Source organism: Hyperoodon ampullatus, assembly GCF_949752795.1.
Source record: "Hyperoodon ampullatus genome assembly, chromosome: 15".
Taxonomy (NCBI): domain Eukaryota; kingdom Metazoa; phylum Chordata; class Mammalia; order Artiodactyla; family Ziphiidae; genus Hyperoodon; species Hyperoodon ampullatus.
In genome coordinates, this window is record NC_136928.1 from 52,817,354 (window position 1) to 52,837,214 (window position 19,861).

Genomic DNA, 19,861 nt, shown 5'->3' on the forward strand with positions numbered 1-19,861 from the left:
ACAGTTTACATACTATTTTCACACTACCTAATATGATATTTACTACACTACAAGGTAGTTACTGTTACTTTTTTTTTTTTTTTTTTGGCTGCATTAGGTCTTCATTGCTGTGCGTGGACTTTCTCTAACTGCGGCGAGCTGGGGCTACTCTTCGTTGCGGTATGCAGGCTTCTCGTTGCGGTGGCTTCTCTTGTTGTGGAGTTCGGGTTCTAGGCACGCGGGCTTCAGTAGCTGTGGCATGCAGGCTCAGTAGTCGTGGCTCACAGGCTCTAGAGCGCAGGCTCAGTAGTTGTGGTGCACGGGCTTACTTGCTCCGCGGCATGTGGGATCTTCCCAGACCAGGGCTCAAACCCGTGTCCCTTGCATTGGCAGGCGGATTCTTAACCACTGTGCCAACAGGCAAGCCCCTAGTTACTGTTTTTTATTCAATTATAAGGAGTTAAGATTTGTTCAAAGGCTTGCCTATGATCACACAGCAAGTAACTGGAAGAGCTAAAACCTGAAATTCATATTCCATGAACCTTCCATGACCCCACTAAGTTAAAAATAGAGCAATTACCCATAAAAGCCCAAATTTCTCATTTTTTAATTAAACTATCTTACCAAGTATGTGTGTGTATATATACACACACATCTATGTAAATGCATTATACGCCTATAACACATAAACACAATATGCCTTTATTTGAATGAAGAAAAACTTTAAATCCAGTCTGACACTCCTGAAGCTTAAATAATTCCACTAATATTATAGACCTTAACTACATTAACACAGTAACAATGAAACAGAAAAACTAAAAATCTGGACTATATTTCCTAAGAGATAGTCACCTTCGGTCTCCCAAATATAGGTAGAAAATGAACATATTTTGTATTTCAACAAGAATACCTCCTTAAGTAATTACTAACCCAAAAGAGATCAGTTTTGGATACAATCACAAAACAGGTCCCACTCTATGAGACCCCTAGGAAGGATCCAGAAGCAGGAGACTGTAGCAGTGTGTGTTAAAAGTCCAGGTCAGCCCCAGGATTCACTGGGGAGAAAACAATCACCATTGTCACATGTAAGAGTATATAAGGTAGAGAGTCTACAAATTTCTCTAGGACAATGAGACACCAACCACCACAGGGTCCTGTCATGTAGCCCAGCTAGGAGAAAAAAAAATTTTATTTCAAAGAATGGCAGAAGGTGTATTACCAATACATTTCCCAAATTTAAGTGGCAGTGTTGTGTTAGCCAGGACTCCTGAATCACACTAGGTTACTGCAATGATATATATTAACTATTGGCTTCCTAAGCCTTTAATGGCTTATACACATTATATTGTATATATTGTATACAATAAATTGTATGAGAAGTATTAATCATATGTTCATGCTGTCAAAGACGACGTGCTAAAAAAGTACAAATGAAGCAATTATATCCCAAGCACTGATGAGATTTCACACATAGCAAATAGTTGTATTATATACTATGACAGTAAAATTTGGATCAACTAAGTGCTGAAGAGAATCACATTTTTAAAAAATTCATTTCAGTAGAGGAAAGAGGTGACTTGGAGAAAGAGAAAATGGTTTCAGAAGAGATACAGCATGATGGGGTTTCTTTGGAGGTCAGGGACTGGCTGGAAAGGAGACTCTGCCCACAGAGGAGACAGGAGCAAGAGATCTGCTGCGTGCTTGCAGAGTACTCTCTTGTGACCCAAGCTATCTGAGTGACATGTTACGTGAAACACAGAAGCAGCCAGCACCTTGTCTGAAGTGAAGGATGCATCCTATACTTTTCCCTAGGTTGCTTGATTGCACCTCTTTCCAGGCATGATGAATCAATAGCAGACACAACCTCTCCACAGAGTAGCTTTGATAGTTAAAAAGGAAGTACGTGGGCTTCCCTGGTGGCGCAGTGGTTGAGCGTCCGCCTGCCGATGCACGGGAAACGGGTTCATGCCCCGCTCTGGGAAAATCCCACATGCCGCGGAGCGGCTAGGCCCGTGAGCCATGGCCGCTGGGCCTGTGCGTCCGGAGCCTGTGCTCCGCAACGGGAGAGGCCACAACAGTGAGAGGCCCACATACCGCAAAAAAAAAAAAAAAAAAAAAGGAAGTACGTTCTCAAGTACTAGAACCCAAAGATGGAATATGCATACCTAAAAAAGAAGCTTGACTTTCAAAATAATTTGTTTTCCACAGGAGCAAATATAAACATGTAAAAATAAGATTGGGGTCATATCGTATAGAGCAATGAATCATTATGCAGAAATGACTGTGTGGAGATTCATTTTTATTTCTTCCTACAACATTCAAAGGAATTCAAATACTGAAAGGATATCTCAAAAACATAAAACACTTTGCAAGCCACACATGTAAAAATAACAGAGGTAAACATAAAGAATATTTTCTTTTCTAACATATCAGGAAATAAGAAATTATTTAGAGGTTTCATTAATTTTCCAAAATTAAAGAGTTTTTCCATATCTTTCTGGTGAGAGCATAAACAAACTCGGACTAAGACTTATCCTCTCATCTTTGAAAATTTACAATGAATAAAAGCATTACTTGTTTCTAAAGTTAACTTAAAATTGAGATTAATAGTTCCACTAAACATGAATATATTTTGTATATATTCACATATGTGTATTTTCTATAAACATGTACGGGGGTGTTGTAACTATAAAGTATTTTAATTAAGTTATTTTTCCTATTATCAGGAAGTTATGTTAACCTGTAAACTAACTCCTGAAGTAAATGAATAATTCCTGGGACTTCCCTGGTGGCACAGTGGTTAAGAATCCACCTGCCAATGCAGGGGACACGGGTTCGATCCCTGGTCCGGGAAGATCCCACATGCCGTGGAACAACTAAGCATGTGAGCCACAACTACTGAGCCTGTGCTCTAAAGCCCACGAGCCACAACTACTGAGCCCATGTGCCACAACTACTGAAGCCCACGCGCCTAGAGCCCGTGCTCTCCAACGAGAGAAGCCATTGCAATGAGAAGCCCGTGCGCCTCAACGAAGAGTAGCCCCCGCTCGCTGCAACTAGAGAAAGCCCGCGCACAGCAACGAAGACCCAACACAGCCAAAAATTAATTAATTAATTAATTAAAATAAATAACAATAAAAATAAATTGTCCTGTTTTAAAAAAGAAATGAAAAAAATGAAGAAAAATATCAGTCAGGAAAATCTATTTTTTTGTATTAATGAATTGCTGAATGTATTAAATATATAAGAAACAAATCAAATACAGATGTTTACACATACATATTTCAATGTTTACACATACATATTTCTATGTTTACATGATGAAAGCTTAGGGTTACTATTCAAGGTATTTATTCTAGTTATATTGATCTGTTGAGACAGAATTGTGATTTTAGCGCCCTCTGCTGGGTTTTCCAGTCACAAACTCAATCTAATGTCACCATTAGGGTAAAATCAAACATTTGAGACATCAAGTGAGAAATCACTTTTTCAATCCTTGATTACTTTAAGCCTTGGCAAAGATTATATAAAAGTTATAATCAAGATTTACTTTATTATAACAGGAATTTATCAATTTTACATTAAGTTGAAGTATCATTATACATTTTTAAAGAGTATAATATAAAATTTACACTAAACAAAATGTTTTAAGAAGTCTTATTTTTATCACTTCTTACTTGGCAATACATTCAGGTTTTTAAGATCACATTTATGGACTTCCCTGGTGGTGCAGTGGTTAAGAATTCGCCTGCCAATGCAGGGGACACGGGTTCGATTCCCTGGTCCGGGAAGATCCCACATGCCGCACAGCAACTATGCCCGTGCACCAGAACTACTGAGCCTGCGCTCTAGGGCCCGTGTGCCACAACTACTGAAGCCCGCATGCCTAGAGCCCGTGCTCCGCAACAAGAGAAGCCACCGCAATGAGAAGCCTGCACACCACAATGAAGAGTAGCCCCTGCTCACCACAACTAGAGAAAGGCCGCGCAGCAACGATGACCCAAGGCAGCCAAAAATAAATAAATAAATAGATTTATTTTTTTAAAAAGACCACATTTATGACAAGACATTTTAATAATTACTATTTTTCTAATTTGATCTATTTTCCCACCTCGTTAGTTCAATCAAAATAGTTTATTTTAAAACATCAGAATAATCCTTAAAAATACTTTCTTCATTATTAGAAAAAAACTGCAAAGCTTTAGAGGTACTCACCACTGGTAATAATAAAGAGCTTCATTTACTGAGTATCAAGTATGAGGAATACAGTATGTTATACACTTTCCATACATTATGTCCAGTTCTAAGAGATGAAAAAAACTGAGGTTCATAGAGATAATATAAATTGCTCAAGATTAATTTCAGAACCAAGATTTAAATGTAGGTGTGTCTCAATCCAAAGACTCAAACCTTTCTACCAAACAATGGGCAGCAGTGGGGGAAAAAAAAGCTATTAACATACAATTTCTGCATTTGTCAATGCAACAACAACTTACGGTGGGGGGGGTAACATATTATTCATACACAAAATAATAGCTTAGACCTTTAGGAAAATATTTTTATTTTACATAATGCTGCCAGCTAGTGGCCCTACTTCATACCGAACCACTGGGAACAGTACTTGATTTTTACATTACCAAATCAAAAATCCACATTTAACATTCTAGAATTATGTTCCTAAATTGGGTATGCATAAGCCTGCCCATTACCACAGAACTAAAGGAGAATGTCTCCTCAACCACCATTACTATCCCTTACCCAGACCTTGCCCCAACCCCCAATAAAAATATTGGGAAAGAATTCAGCAAGTGCCAACACAGAGAAACTAAAAGGTATACCTAACACTATCCATGAAAAAGAAACCTACATTCTTTTAAATATTTTAGGATAATTTTAGGATAGTTAGATTCCTTAGTGACAAAATACATAAATATTTTTCTCCACAATCAAAAGCTTGCCATCATGTGGGCATAAGAACAAAATCATTGCCTGAGTATTGTTGGACATTATTCTATGCAGATCGAAAATTAGAGAGCATTTGATAACGTAGTACTGTTAGCAGAATATGTTCTTTTAGTTCAGACAATAAGTAGTTACAGTTGTGAAATTTCCTGAGAAGAAAAGTATTTGAGTATAATTTTTACATTTAAAATGGTAATATTTCATTGATTATCCACTATCTTAAGAAAAATAGCCTATGCAACACATAAAGGAGTACACCGCTTCTATCATGGTATGTTGTTTAACGTAGTGATATAAAGATATTTCTTGTTTGATTTCTTTCATTACATGACATTATAATTAAATGATTTTCTCAGTGGAGAAATCTATTATGACTTAATCAGAGACTTAGATAAGAAATCAATATATTCTATAATATTATAATAATGCACAAAATAAAATCATTCTGGTATTAAAGTATATTAGCAGCAAGGAAAAATGTTCTGGGTTCACTCTTTAGTGAAAGAGAGAAGAAGCAAGAAGTAGAAACACACATACCCAAACACAGCAAAGAAGGGAGAGACAGCCCCTCTGTTGGACTGATTAACTGAAAAGGTCAAAATGAAAACAAGAAACAAAAGGGATAGTACTGGAGAATCCAGTGTTCCTCCTGATCTATGTTCTGTCATACACACACACAGACACACAGACACAAAACTGCCAAGTATAAAAACTGCCTTATCCCACTTAGTAGGTACATCTTACATGAGGCTTATTATGCAGCTAAAAACAGCAAGAGTTTCTATTACACACACACACACACACACACATATCAATAAAATAAACACTGTGAAAAAAAATTTAAAATGGACTTTTAAAACACTAAAAATATTTCTATATAGTGGGTATATAACTTACAAATATTTCCTGTATTGTCAAAGCTGGTAAGAACATCTTCAACATTCAAAGATCCACTATTATGCCTAGAAAGGAATAAAGCACTTTCTTTAATGATTCTGAAACATTAACATTCATTAATCTTTTAAAAAGCTGAGACTATATTGTGATACACTCAATACTAATAATCCTTTCCATGTGGTGTTTTTAAAATATTTCTGCCCACTAGAGGGAGAAGGAGAAGAAATAACAGATGAGTCTTTGGGATATTTAATGTAATGACATTTCTTGATGATTAATCTACACTTTAAAGTACTAATAAATATTTTTATTGTTATAATTATATAAATGTGACATAAATTATTTACCTTTATAAAGACAACAAAACAAAACCCTGCACTTTGAGAATCTCAAAATGAAAATAAACAATCAACTTCCATTACCACACTTAGAAGGAATACATAAGTTCCTCTATTATGGCCCAACAAATTCACAACTTCAGTCACAAAGAACTAACCGACCTTCAGGTCTGCACATTCCATCTACAGGGAGTTCTAAATGTCAGGGGGCAAATGTTTTGTATCTTGCTCACTGATCTTAATTCTATTCCTCTTATTTATTATTTTTTTAAATAAATTTATTTATATTTGGCTGCGTTGGGTCCTCATTGCTGCACACGGGCTTTCTCTAGTTGCGGCGAGTGGGGGCTACTCTTCACTGTGGTGCGCAGGCTTCTCATTGCGGAGGCTTTTCTTGTTGCAGAGCACAGGCTCTAGGCGCACGGGCTTCCATAGTTGTGGCACACAGGCTCGGTAGTTGTGGCTCACAGGCTCTAGAGCGCAGGCTCAGTAGTTCTGGCGCATGGGCTTAGTTGCTCTGCAGCATGTGGAATCTTCCCGGACCAGGGCTCAAACCATGTCCCGCAGGCGGATTCTTAACCACTGTGCCAACAGGCAAGTCCCTAATTACTGTTTCTTATTCAATTATGAGGAGTTAAGATTTGTTCAAAGACTTGCCTATGATCACACAGCAAGTAACTGGAAGAGCTAAAACCTGAAATTCATATTCCATGAACCTTCCATGACCCCACTAAGTTAAAAATAGAGCAATTACCCATAAAAGCCCAAATTTCTCATTTTTTAATTAAACTATCTTACCAAGTATGTGTGTGTATATATACACACACATCTATGTAAATACATTATACGCCTATAACACATAAACACAATATGCCTTTATTTGAATGAGGAAAAACTTTAAATCCAGTCTGACACTCCTGAAGCTTAAATAATTCCACTAATATTATAGACCTTAACTACATTAACACAGTAACAATGAAACAGAAAAACTAAAAATCTGGACTATATTTCCTAAGAGATAGTCACCTTCGGTCTCCCAAATATAGGTAGAAAATGAACATATTTTGTATTTCAACAAGAATACCTCCTTAAGTAATTACTAACCCAAAAGAGATCAGTTTTGGATACATCACAAAACAGGTCCCACTCTATGAGACCCCTAGGAAGGATCCAGAAGCAGGAGACTGTAGCAGTGTGTGTTAAAAGTCCAGGTCAGCCCCAGGATTCACTGGGGAGAAAACAATCACCATTGTCACATGTAAGAGTATATAAGGTAGAGAGTCTACAAATTTCTCTAGGACAATGAGACACCAACCACCACAGGGTCCTGTCATGTAGCCCAGCTAGGAGAAAAAAAAAAATATTTCAAAGAATGGCAGAAGGTGTATTACCAATACATTTCCCAAATTTTAGTGGCAGAGTTGTGTTAGCCAGGACTCCTGAATCACACTAGGTGTGACCTGAATCAATAGGTCATAGAGTCTGAGTTACTTTTCCAGTGGTGATTACAAAAAGTTGGTGCTAACACATCCACAATCTTCTACATTCTCCCTTATATAACTTACAGCTGTAGTTCTTTAGGATGTTGTAATAGTTTATAATAACCATTAATAATTCACAATAAAATTTACTTCATCCACACTACTTTGTCATTAAAACTCATCACAAATGATATATACTATTATGGACTGAACTGTGTCTCCCCAAAATTCATATGTTGAAGCCCTAACCCCCAGTGCCTCAGAATGCGACCGAATTTGGACACAGGGCCTTCAAAGAGTTAATTAAGTTAAAATTGGGTCATTAGGGTGAGCCCTAATATATATATATATATATATATATATATATATATATATATATACATACATACACACATATCCTTACAAAAAAAGGACATTAGGACACACAGAGACAACAAGGCATGTGCACAGAGGGACAACCATGTGAAGAGGCAGCAAGAGAGCAGCCACATGCAAGTCAAAGAGAGAGGCCTTGATGAAACCAAACCTGCAACACCTAGATCCAAGACTTCTAGACCCCAAGCTGTGAGAAAATAAACTTGCTGTTTAAGCCATCCAATCAGTGGTGTTTTGTTCTGGGAGCCCTAGCAAGCTAATACATATAGTAAGAGAACACATGTAAACTGTAATACCCTTTTCAGAACAACATTTTATTTCTATCACAGAGACCAAGTTCCTTCATGGAGTGACCAAGTGAGGATGCAAAAAGTTATGTGCAATAATCACTGGCCCAATAACCATTGGGCTCAACAGTATCATAACCTAAGGCAATGAAGTTATCAACCACAAATCCAACTTTCATCTTCATAACACAATGATTCTGCACCTTCTCTGTGGATGCAAGATTCTAGAAGAGGTTATTTACGCCTAACATGGAAAACTACAACATACATGTCAGACAAGAGAGGAAAAAGAACAAAGCATTAAACATCTAAAGCACAAGATGAAGCTATTAAAATGATCAGCAATACAGCACAGAACTCAAAAAACTTCTTCCTAAATATAAAAGCAATATACGGTTTCCTCAAGAAAAAACTGCCCATAATCCTATCATGCAGAGGTAACCACAGTTAATAGTTTGGTATATAGCCTTCAAATTTTATGCTGTGCTCATAGACCTGTCATTAAATAACTGAGAGCACATTGTCCATACGGTTTCACAATTTGTATTTTTTCATTTAACATATTATAAAGTTTCCCACATCATTAAATATTCTCCTGCAACATGATTTTAATGGCTGCCAAGTAGTCCAATGATTGCACCATAATTTACTGAACCAACACCTTATGATGGATTTTTAGATTATGCCCACTTTTGTGCTTTATGCATATTGTTTCAATGAACATCCTTGTAGCAATAGCATTGAGCCCCTTTCTGATTATTCCTTCAGGATAAATACCTAAAAGTGAAATTGCTTTATGGCCTAGTTTTTTTTTTTTTTTTTTTTGCGGTACGCAGGCCCCTCACTGCTGTGGTCTCTCCCATTGTGGAGCATGGGATCCGGACGCGCAGGCTCAGCGGCCATGGCTCACGGGTCCAGCCGCTCCGCAGCATGTGGGATCTTCCCGGACCGGGGCACGAACCCGTGTCCCCTGCATCGGCAGGCGAACTCTCAACCACTGTGCCACCAGGGAAGCCCTATGGCCTAGTTTTAATAAGGACATTCTCTCACGCACATCTCACGCTCTCTCTGTCACTCTCTCTCTCTCTCTCTCTCATCAAGATGAAATAAACATCTGAAAAGAAATCTGAGACAAGAGTTAAAAAAAAAAAAGGTACATATATTTTGCAAGAAGTTAAATATTTCTAAAAAGCAGAAACTGGGATAAAGTAAAATGCATGTTTAAAAGTTAAAAGCAGTATTAAAAATAGAAAGTGTGACACAAAACTTGTCTTCTTGAAAGCATTATTTCTTGAAGCCAAGAAGCAGAAAGTATACCCTATGACATTAAATGGGATCAGGTTGGGGAAACAGGAAAACTAATCCTATACCTCTAAGTAACTTACAAAAATGAAAATCATTTATCTACGAAGTCTAGAAACCCTAAAAGATGGCATCTCATGAAAGAAACATGTCAACAAACATTGTCTTCAATGGTATAAGAATTAGTCCTACTTATAGGAAAACTGCCATGAACACAGTGTGGTAAAGATTCAGTTTGATTATTTCAAGTTCCCTTTCATTTGGCCCAAACTCAAGGACTTTTCTTTGTTCAGAGTCATCTATACTTTATTCAAGTATCAACTTTATAAGATCTTGTCTACCCTTAATCTTTCAACTGTTTACCTAGGTCCTGCCTGGACAATGTGGTTATTAGACAGTAATACCTGCAAGGAAGGGACCTTATCAAACTTCAGTTTTACCGTTACACTGATAATTAACGTTATATAACAGTCATAACATTTTGCTAACATATCCAGGGTATAAAAAGTTCACTCCATATTCTCCTAAACTCTGAAGCGTTAACTTGTTTCCCAAGCCTTTAATTTAAATGTTCTCACCACAAAAAAGAAATGATAATTATGTGACATGATAGAGGTGTCAGCTAGTAGTATGGTACTAATCATTTTGCAATATATAAGTGAATCAAGTCAACACAGTGTATACCTTAAATTTACACTGTGTTATATGTCAATTATATCAATATCTCAATAAAGCTGGAAAAAAATTTACCAGTAGTCAGTTTTTTCTTCCCAAAGCCAACCAATTTTTTTCACAAGCACCTAAAGCTATGCTAGACCTGAGGACCTTTGAGTTTTTCTAAAGAATGGCCTATGGGGTAAGGACTAAGGAGCAAGTCACTGGGGCAGATAATTATCTGAAGAGGGAAAAAAAAAAAGCTACAAGAGAAAAATTTGAAGCCTAAAGGTATCAAGAGATTGAAACCAGAGGTTAAAAGTAAGTGAGGGCTAAATATGGCACCCAAAACACAAATAACAAAAGAAAAAAATAGATAAATTGAACTTCAACAAAACTAAAAACTTTTGTACACCAAAGGACACTATCAAGAAAGTGAAAAGATAACGCAGAAGATGGGAGAAAATATTTGCAAATCACATATCTGATATGGGTCAAGTATCCAGAATATATAAAGAAGTCTGAAATTCAATAACAAAGAGACAAACAACCCAATTAAAAATGGGCATAGGACTTGAATAGACATTTCTCCAAAGAAGATATACAAATGGCCAACGGGCACATGAAAAAACATACAACATAATTAGTCACTGGGGGACTGCAAATCAAAACAACAGTAAGATATCACTTTACACCCACTAGAATGGCAATAATACAAAATAATAATAATATAGGAAAAATCATAGGTGCTTGCAAGAATGGGGAGAAACTCATATATTCCTAGTAGGTAAAATGGCACAGCCACTGTGGAAAACAATTTGGCTATTCTTTAAAAAGTTAAACAAAGAGTTACTACATGACCCAGTAATTCTGCCCCTCAGTACATACCTAAAAGAAAGAATTTAAAACTTATACATTCGGGCTTCCCTGGTGGCGCAGTGGTTGAGAGTCCACCTGCCGATGCAGGGGACATGGGTTCATGCCCCTGTCCGGGAAGATCCCACATGCCACGGAGCAGCTGGGCCCGTGAGCCATGGCCGCTGAGCCTGCGCGTCCGGAGCCTGTGCTCCGCAACAGGAGAGGCCACAGCAGTGAGAGGCCCGTGCACCGCAAAAGAAAAAAAAAAACTTATACATTCACATAAAAACTTGTACATGAATGTTCATAGCAACATTATTCATAATAGCCAAAAAGTAGAAACTACCCAAATGTCCATCAACTGATGAAGGGATAAACAAAATATGGTATTGTCCGTACAATGGAATATTATTCATCCATAAAAAAGGAATGAAGTTCTGGTATATGCTATAACATGGATGAATCAGAAAACATTATGCTAAGTGAAAGAAGCCAAATATAAAGGCCACATATCATATGATTCTACTTATATAAAATGTCCAGAATAGGCAAATCCATATAGACAGAAAGTAGATAAGTAGTTGCCAGGGGCTAGGGGGAGGAGGAAGATGGAGAGTTACTAGTAATGGGGATGGGGTTTCCTTTTGGGGTGATGAAAAGCTTCGGAAATTAGAGAGTGGTGATGGTTGCACAACATCATGAATATACTGAATTGCACAATTTAAAATGATTAATTTTACCTTGATTAAAAAGAAAAGTGGTCCCCCAAAATCAGAAAAAGTAAGCCAGAGAGTGGAATGGGTCCTAAGAGGCTGCATAAGAGCAAAGAGGAAAGGTTTCCTGAAGGAAAAGGTTTAAAAAGTTGATTTTCCATGCTACTTTGGAGCTCTTTCAAAAATAAATGGCTGAAGAGTTTTTTTTTTCAGTCTTACATCTACTAGTTATAGGAAACTAAAAGATTATTTCTACATAATATATGATAATTTGAAAAAGTACCTAGGGAATATTTCAATTTACTGAAACTTTGAATATATGTATATGTAAGCAAACTACACAAACAATCATGATTGGAGTTTAAATAACCTAGAAAATTAAGTTATAATTAGCCCATATCTGTGATTTAAGCTCCATGAAAACATGACTCAATGGATTAGTCTTTTAATTTTCTACATACACTGCACCACATTTTGAAGCTCCTATAAAGTTCCTTCTAAAATACAAAATAAAATACAAGAGGACAAAAGCTCCTTTAATATTCACCGCTGTGGTTAACAGCACTACTAACATTAAAACTGTACTTTTAAAATATAAATTCAGGGACTTCCCTAGTGGCACAGTGGTTAAGAATCCACCTGCCAATGCAGGGGACACAGGCTCGAGCCCTGGTCCCTGAAGATCCCACATGCTGCAGAGCAACTAAGTCCGTGCGTCACAACTACTGAGCCTGAGCTCTAGAGCCCACGAGCCACAACTACTGATGCCCACGTGCCTAGAGCCCATGCTCCGCAACGAGAAGCCACCACAATGAGAAGCCTGCGCACGGCGACAAAGAGTAGCCCCTGCTCACTGCAACTAGAAGAAGCCTGCACGCAGCAACGAAGACCCAATGCAGCCAAAAATGAACAAATAAATAAATAAATTTAAATTAAAAATAATAAATAAACAAATATAAATTCAGTATCCATATTTGCCTCAGATACCAACCTTGTCAAGTTTTAAAGGGGCACCTATGATACACTACACATATAAGGATAATCCGCCATACATCTAATTTCATAAGCATACCATTCCCACCACAAGTTTTTATTCAGTGAGCACACACAGGGTACATATTAAATCCAGTGGGGTGAGGGTTTGTTTTATTTTTTTTCCTTTCCTTAGAGAAGCAATACATGATCTCAATGCCGTGCATTTTTTGTACTACAGTCAAAGACAAAGTCATTCTTGACTTCTTGTCCATTCTAAGCCTCCAGGACAGGCCAAAAGGCAAGAATGCTAGGCTTCTAATTCAGCAATTACCATAGCAACAGGAGTCATTCAAAGAAAGGAGGACAGTTCAGGCCTCTCAGCTTTTCTATACCTAAGACATGTATACATTTATAAATGAATAACTCAGGCACTTTTATGGTTCTGAATATAAATGGAAGTATTTTAAAGTTTCCAGAATATGCAAATTCCTATTACAATGAAATTAAGTTAAAATACAGGGGCGGGGAACAACAATTTCTAGTATCTATACAGTAATCTCTTTACAACAAGAAATTGCAACTTATAAGACAAGAAGAAGAAATTTTTTTAATACAGTTTTTTACTATACATAGAAAATCCTAAGGATGTCACCAGAAAACGACTAGAACTAATTAGTGAATCTAGTAAGGTTGCAGGATACAAAATTAATGCACAGAAATCAGCCAATGAGGCCTAGCTCATTCTAGCTCAGTCACCTGTCTTCTTTCTATAAACTAGGATTTAATATCATATTTATATAGATATATTTATTCTTTCAAAGATGGATATATCACAAAGAACCACACTGTTGGAGAGGTGTCTTGCTGCTACATCAATGCCATCTCCACCAGGTGGAGAACCATGCCTTATTTTGAAAGCTCTCAAGAACAGAAGATTTCACATTCTCTCTGGCTAAGCCTTACCAGGGTCTTGAAGATGTCAGGAAGTTATTCTTGGTACAGTTTACACTTACTGCCTCTTGTTACGGTAGATGTAGAAGATAAGTTTTAGAGCTTTATACCTGAAGACCCCTACCAGTAGGGGTATTACTTTGTTTCTCCTTCTCTTTAATATCCTTATAGATTCTATCTTCCAATTGTTTAATCATCTTCATTCCTACTTCACAGAGTTATTGTAAGGAGTACATGAATTAGAATACATCAAAGCACGTAGTACTGTACTTGGCAAACAGTAAGCATTTAATGCATTTTTCTTTCCTTCCTAATCAATGCCTAAACTAATTATCTCCATCAGGATGCCAGGCAGTTGAGGTATTCTAATTTGAATCCCATAATGAATGTACAGGCAAGCTCACAAATCCCTAAGTTTTTACCTTCTATTTAGAGTTTTTAATAAATCAATATGATGAAACCAGATCCTAATTGCATTCCCCTGCCCACCCTAGTGAATTTTTATCCAAATCCCAAATTTTAAGCTATTATGGTATCTTTTAGAGCTGAGATATTTTAAACTAAAATAGTTCAGGAAACATATACTATAAATAGACATCCTTTGTGAAAACTTTTTTTCTTAAAATTATTCCTAACCTCACCTAAACTGTATTCAGACACGTTTCCACTTAAAATGTTTTTTGCTCTTCTTACAGTTACTGTAAATGTACTCCTCCCTCCCTTTCAAAATGTGAAATCTTGTCAAGAAAGGCAGATTTTATAAAATCAAATACCTGCAGTAATACTGCAACATCCTAGACTATAACTGTGAGAGAAAATTAATTCAGTAAAAATGATATCTTGTTACTTCAGTTTGCAACTCTCTTATTTCTCTTCTAATGATTTTTAAAGCAAGAACAGTCTGTATGCTTCTCACGATATCAGTGTTTTGGGTGAATTTTCTCCTCCTATTCCTAAGATTCTATTCTGAAAGTGACAAAACATGAATGGGAAAAATACCAAAGCTTGATTTTTCAAATAACTACTACTTGAAGAACAGTTTGGAAAAATTCTGTTTTCATTTTCAGTCTTCTTTGCCTCAAAAAGAACTTGGCTTTTTTTTATAATCAAATGCTATGAGACAATGATTAAATGAACCCTTTGATTTGAACTTTATCCTCAAATGCTGATACATTCCTTAGAATGTTTTTTTTTTTAGTTCTGAGAATACAGTAAGACCCAGTTAACAAGATTCCAAACACAAAGTTGCAAAACCTAAGTTCTGATAAAGACTGCCTGCAAACTCAATAGAATGAACAATGAGATTCTTAGTAGATTGTTTTCTTCTAAAAGAGAAAAAAGCTTAAAAAAAAATCTTAACTAGAGTGATGTTTACCTTAAGAAAATACTGTATTCAGGATAGAAGATGCTTGTATATTGAACCCAGGCACCAACTTCCTCTTCAGTTTCCCTTTTTTGGGCTTCTGTTACTGAAAACAGATTAAATGATTCAAATCTTCTTACAGATACATGTCGTAGACAATCATCCAGGTGTTTTTGTTTCAGGACCTTTGAAATAAAACCAAATATTATGGTCACATTATATAAATATAAATTAAATGTTCAACATTTAAGTGGTAAGGGGACTTTCTTTTCCAATAATGGCAGATTAGATAATTCAGACCAACATCTTACTGAAGACAACTAGAAAAGATGCACAAAATATTTTAAAACATTACTCGAAGGCATCAGAGGGCAAAGAATATAGTGAAGATCTACCAGTCTAATATCTTTAAAAGGAGGTAAATCTAGAGAGATGAGTCTGGCTTTTGCAACCACTTTTCTTGTGAAACATTCCTCAATTCCAAAAGAAAGAGCAGAGAAGACAAGCAGCACCTTCAACAGCTTGTAGACTTAGGGGGTAAAAGCTGAATTTCAAAGCTTAATACCTAGGCAGGGGCAGGTATGTTATTCTGAGCCGGTGTGTGTGTGTGTGTGTGTGTGTGTGTGTTAAGATAAATCAAATCAGTAGTTTTGTTGGTGCCATTGAAAACTAGGTTTTTAAGTATGGAAGAAAGGAGATACAGCTGTAAGATTAATGAGGTTAAGCAAAAACCCTGTAGTTCTGAATCTGAATAAAGTATAATATAAACTAATGATGTATTTCATTGTTTAAAACTGTACATATATTTCCTACATCTAACCACTGAAAAGGTCTAACAACAATGACCAAACTAGTAGCAATGAGCACACCTACTGCACATACTGCTGTCTCTAAATACCTTTTTTTATTAAAACAAAGTAAGGGGAATCCCCTGGTGGTCCAGGGGTTAGAACTCCACGCTTTCACTGCCAAGGGCATGGGTTCAATTCCTGGTCAGGGAACTAAGATAATGCAAGCCACGCAGCACAGCCAAAAAAAAGAAAGAAAAAAAAAAAAAAGTAAGGCCCTTGGAAGAAGGGCAGGAATTGTACAAGATAAGTCTGGAGCATCATGCACACAAAAAAACAAGAAAGCCATACAAAATTAAGGGTTATATCAAAAGGACTCAGGAGACAATCTGAGCAGGGTCCATTGGCCAAACATGGGATAGTGCAAGCATTAACAAAGGTAATAAATGTAACTGAATTGAAACACATTAGTTCATAACGGTAACTTTTTAAATGCCTCATTGATGATCACTGAAAAATGCTAAAGAACCAAGTTATTTTGAAAACTAGTAAATGAGGAGAAAAAATCAAGTATGTATCTGTCTCTTCTATATGAACCATAACTGAGAATATCCAAATGGAAGATGAGGGGAAATTTCTCTTTACACTAGTATCCCAAGTAATAAATGAAGAAGGAACAACAGAATATCACCATTTTTCAACTCCCTCATGAATTCATGAACCTAGGTAATCATCATCAAGAAGAGAAATAACCAGACATCACTATGATTATTGATGAAATCTCACACCACCACCATCTTGACCAACTAAACAAGACAAAACAAAAAACATGAAATCTGAATCGGATCAAGCCTCTATATCTTACAGGAAATAGGAAATACAGGGATAGAGGAACACATTAAACAACATAATCAAGTGCAATTAGCAAAATTCAAATTATGGGAAACTACAAAACACCCAGTTGCTTCTAAAATAAACGGCAAGGGTTGAAAAAGAGACATGCTAAGGGAATATTTAGATTAAAAAGACTTGAACATATCAACCAATAACAATATTTGGAACTTAATTTGGATCCTGTTTTCAAAATAATCAAACTGTAAAGAAAAATTAGGAGACAATGGAAAACTTTTGGAAACTGACCAGATATTTTATGACATATTCTGGATAGGATATGGTATTGTAATTAATTTTTTAATGTCATCTTGTATAGGTACATACCGAAATATTTAAAGAAAAAAATATTATATCTGAGATTCGCTTCAAAATAATCTGGTGAGGGTTGCATAATGAGAGAACAGAAATGAAACGAATTTGGTCCAGAGTTAAAAATAGTTGAAGCTATGGACACCTGAGTGGTTATTAAACTATTTTTTTCCACTTTTGTATATGTTTGACATTTCCATAAAGTTTTTTTAAGATATAAAGTGCTCTAATAGTCATAAACAAATGAAAAATAAAAAGATATGAAAAACCAAATATATTTGGAAGTTAAGCAATAAACTTCTAAATAACCTCTGAATCAAAAAAAGAACACAATGGAAATTAGAAAGTATTTTGAACTGAATAATGAAAATACATTTCAAGGGCGGAGTCAAGATGGCATACTAGGAGGACTCGGAATTCATCTCCCCCCACAACTAGGGCACCTACCAGGCACCGGTGAGGGACCACAGACACCTAAGGGGACAGGACGAACCTCCAGCGACCGGGTAGGACATGGGCATGGGAGGAGTGAAGGGGGAGAAGTGGAGGCAGGACGGGACTGGTGCCCCTAAGGGGCAGCTGGGGGAGGGGAAGGGATCCCATGCCGGAAGGGGTAAATTGGGGGACCATTGGGAGGGCAGAGGATCAAAAGGGAGCGTGGCCAGGTTTCTCCTGACCACTTGGGCGCCCAGGAACCTGCTGAGATCCCAGGACTCATCCTCTGCCGACCGAGGCCCCCTCCAGCCATGCAGGTCCTGAGGGAGTGGAAGGGAGGAAGGAGGAGCAAAAGTAAAGGCCTGACCTCCAGGACTGGCAACCCTGAGGGGTGGCTGGGGGAGGGTAGTTCCTACACCCAGCGGGACCCACCCGCAGTTAGGGGTCCAGCAGTGACAGGGGACACCCGGGGGGAGATGGTGAGGGAGGGGCACGAAGGAATGGAAGGGAATGTGGCCAGTGCCTTCCCTGTCCACTTAGGCACCAGAGAGCCTGTTGGACTCGGGCCTAATCCTCTGCCCTCGGAGCCTCCCTCCTGCCATGCAGAATCCAAGCCCCACCCTTACACCCTCACCCAGGGCCCCACCTCTACACTCGGAGACCCCCTCCAATGCACTGGGCCTCAACCCCACCCACACACCCTCACTCAGGGCCCTACCTCCAAACTCTGGAACCCCACACTCCAGAGGCCCTCCCTTCCATGTGCTGCCTCTCCCCTTCCACACAGGTCTTAAGAAGAGGCCCTGCACCACACCTGAATGTGGCCCTCCTCAAGGCCTTTTCCAGCTACATGGGTCCTGAGCCTAGGCCCCGCCCCATGATCAAACGTAACACCAAATGCCTGGGTCCTGCCCCACCCTAAACCCCGCCCCTGCCTAAGTTCCAGCCCCCACCTAAACTTCGCCCCCATAGCCAGGGCTTTTTTTTTTTTTCTTTTTCTTTTCTCTTCTTTTAGATTGGGGTTCTGTTTTACCTTGCTGATTCATTGTTGTTGATTCTTTTATGGTTTTATTTTTCCTAATAAATCTTTTATTTTTCTAATTTTATTTTATTCTTTATACTCTGTAATTGTTCTCCCCTTTTGGCTTGTTTCCCGCCCCCCCCCTTTTTTTTTCTTTTTTCTGTTGAGGTTTTATTTTACCTTGTTGCACTTGTTTCAGTGATAGTTTTAGGGCTCCCCTGGTGGCGCAGTGGTTGAGAGTCCGCCTGCCGATGCAGGGGACACGGGTTTGTGCCCCGGTGCGGGAAGATCCCACATGCCGCGGAGCAGCTAGGCCCGTGAGCCATGGCCACTGAGCCTGTGCATCTGGAGCCTGTGCTCCGCAACGGGAGAGGCCACAACAGTGAGAGGCCCACGTACCGCAAAAACAAAAAAAAGAAAGAAAGAAAGGATGAATTGTTTTAAAAGTTTTCACAAAAATAGGGTCTTTTTGTTATCTATCAACTATGGTCATCAGGAAGAAAAACACACCACTCAACAAAGCTTAGTCTCAAGAAAAAAACAAAGTAATTAAATTTTAAAATGTAAAATGTAGATATTATATATTGTTTTAGATCTTGTCCAATTAACTTCCAAGAAGCAAATGCCTTTTTATACTAATTAAATTACTGTGATGTCAAGGTAATGGCATCATAAATCACTAAGGTAAAAAATTATTTAAATCAATACATGTATAATATTTAAAGGGGCTTTTATAGTTTAGTAAATCCCATGATCTACAATATGTCAACAAGGTAATACTCAATGAAAGTAACAGGCAATATACTTAGAATAAATAAAAGCAAACATTTATTTATGTAATCTATACATTCTCAATAAAGGTAACTATAATGGAGATCAAGTTAAATTACTTTTGATTTGGTTATTTTAAGGCCATCAAAAATATCTGCAGGGCTTCCCTGGTGGCGCAGTGGTTGACAGCTTGCCTGCCAATGCAGGGGACGTGGGTTTGAGCCCTGGTCCGGGAAGATCCCACATGCTACAGAGCAGCTGGGCCCGTGCACCACAGCTGCTGAGCCTGCGCTCTGGAGCCCGCGAGCCGCAACTACTGAGACCGCATGCTGTAACCACTGAAGCCTGCACGCCTAGAGCCTGTGCTCTGAAACAAGAGAAGCCACTGCAATGAGAAGCCCATGCACCACAACAAAGAGTAGCACCTGCTCCCCGCAACTAAAGATAGCCTGCAAGCAGCAACGAAGACCCAGTGGAGCCAAAAATAAATAAATAAATAAAATAAATT

At 37.9% G+C, this 19,861-nt stretch overlaps 1 protein-coding gene across 1 annotated transcript in view; it reads right to left on the reverse strand.

Moving 5' to 3' along the window:
• The window catches only part of CAMKMT (calmodulin-lysine N-methyltransferase), a gene marked incomplete at its 3' end in the record, with an annotated part of 399,114 nt that overhangs the window by 366,585 nt on the left and 12,668 nt on the right, over nt 1-19,861 (reverse strand). The window contains exons 2-3 of the mRNA XM_079721077.1: nt 15,148-15,320; nt 5,839-5,903 (exon numbers count right to left, since the gene is read on the reverse strand). Of these exons, the coding sequence (XP_079577203.1) occupies nt 5,839-5,903; nt 15,148-15,320 (238 nt within the window). The remainder of the gene's footprint in view (nt 1-5,838; nt 5,904-15,147; nt 15,321-19,861) is intronic.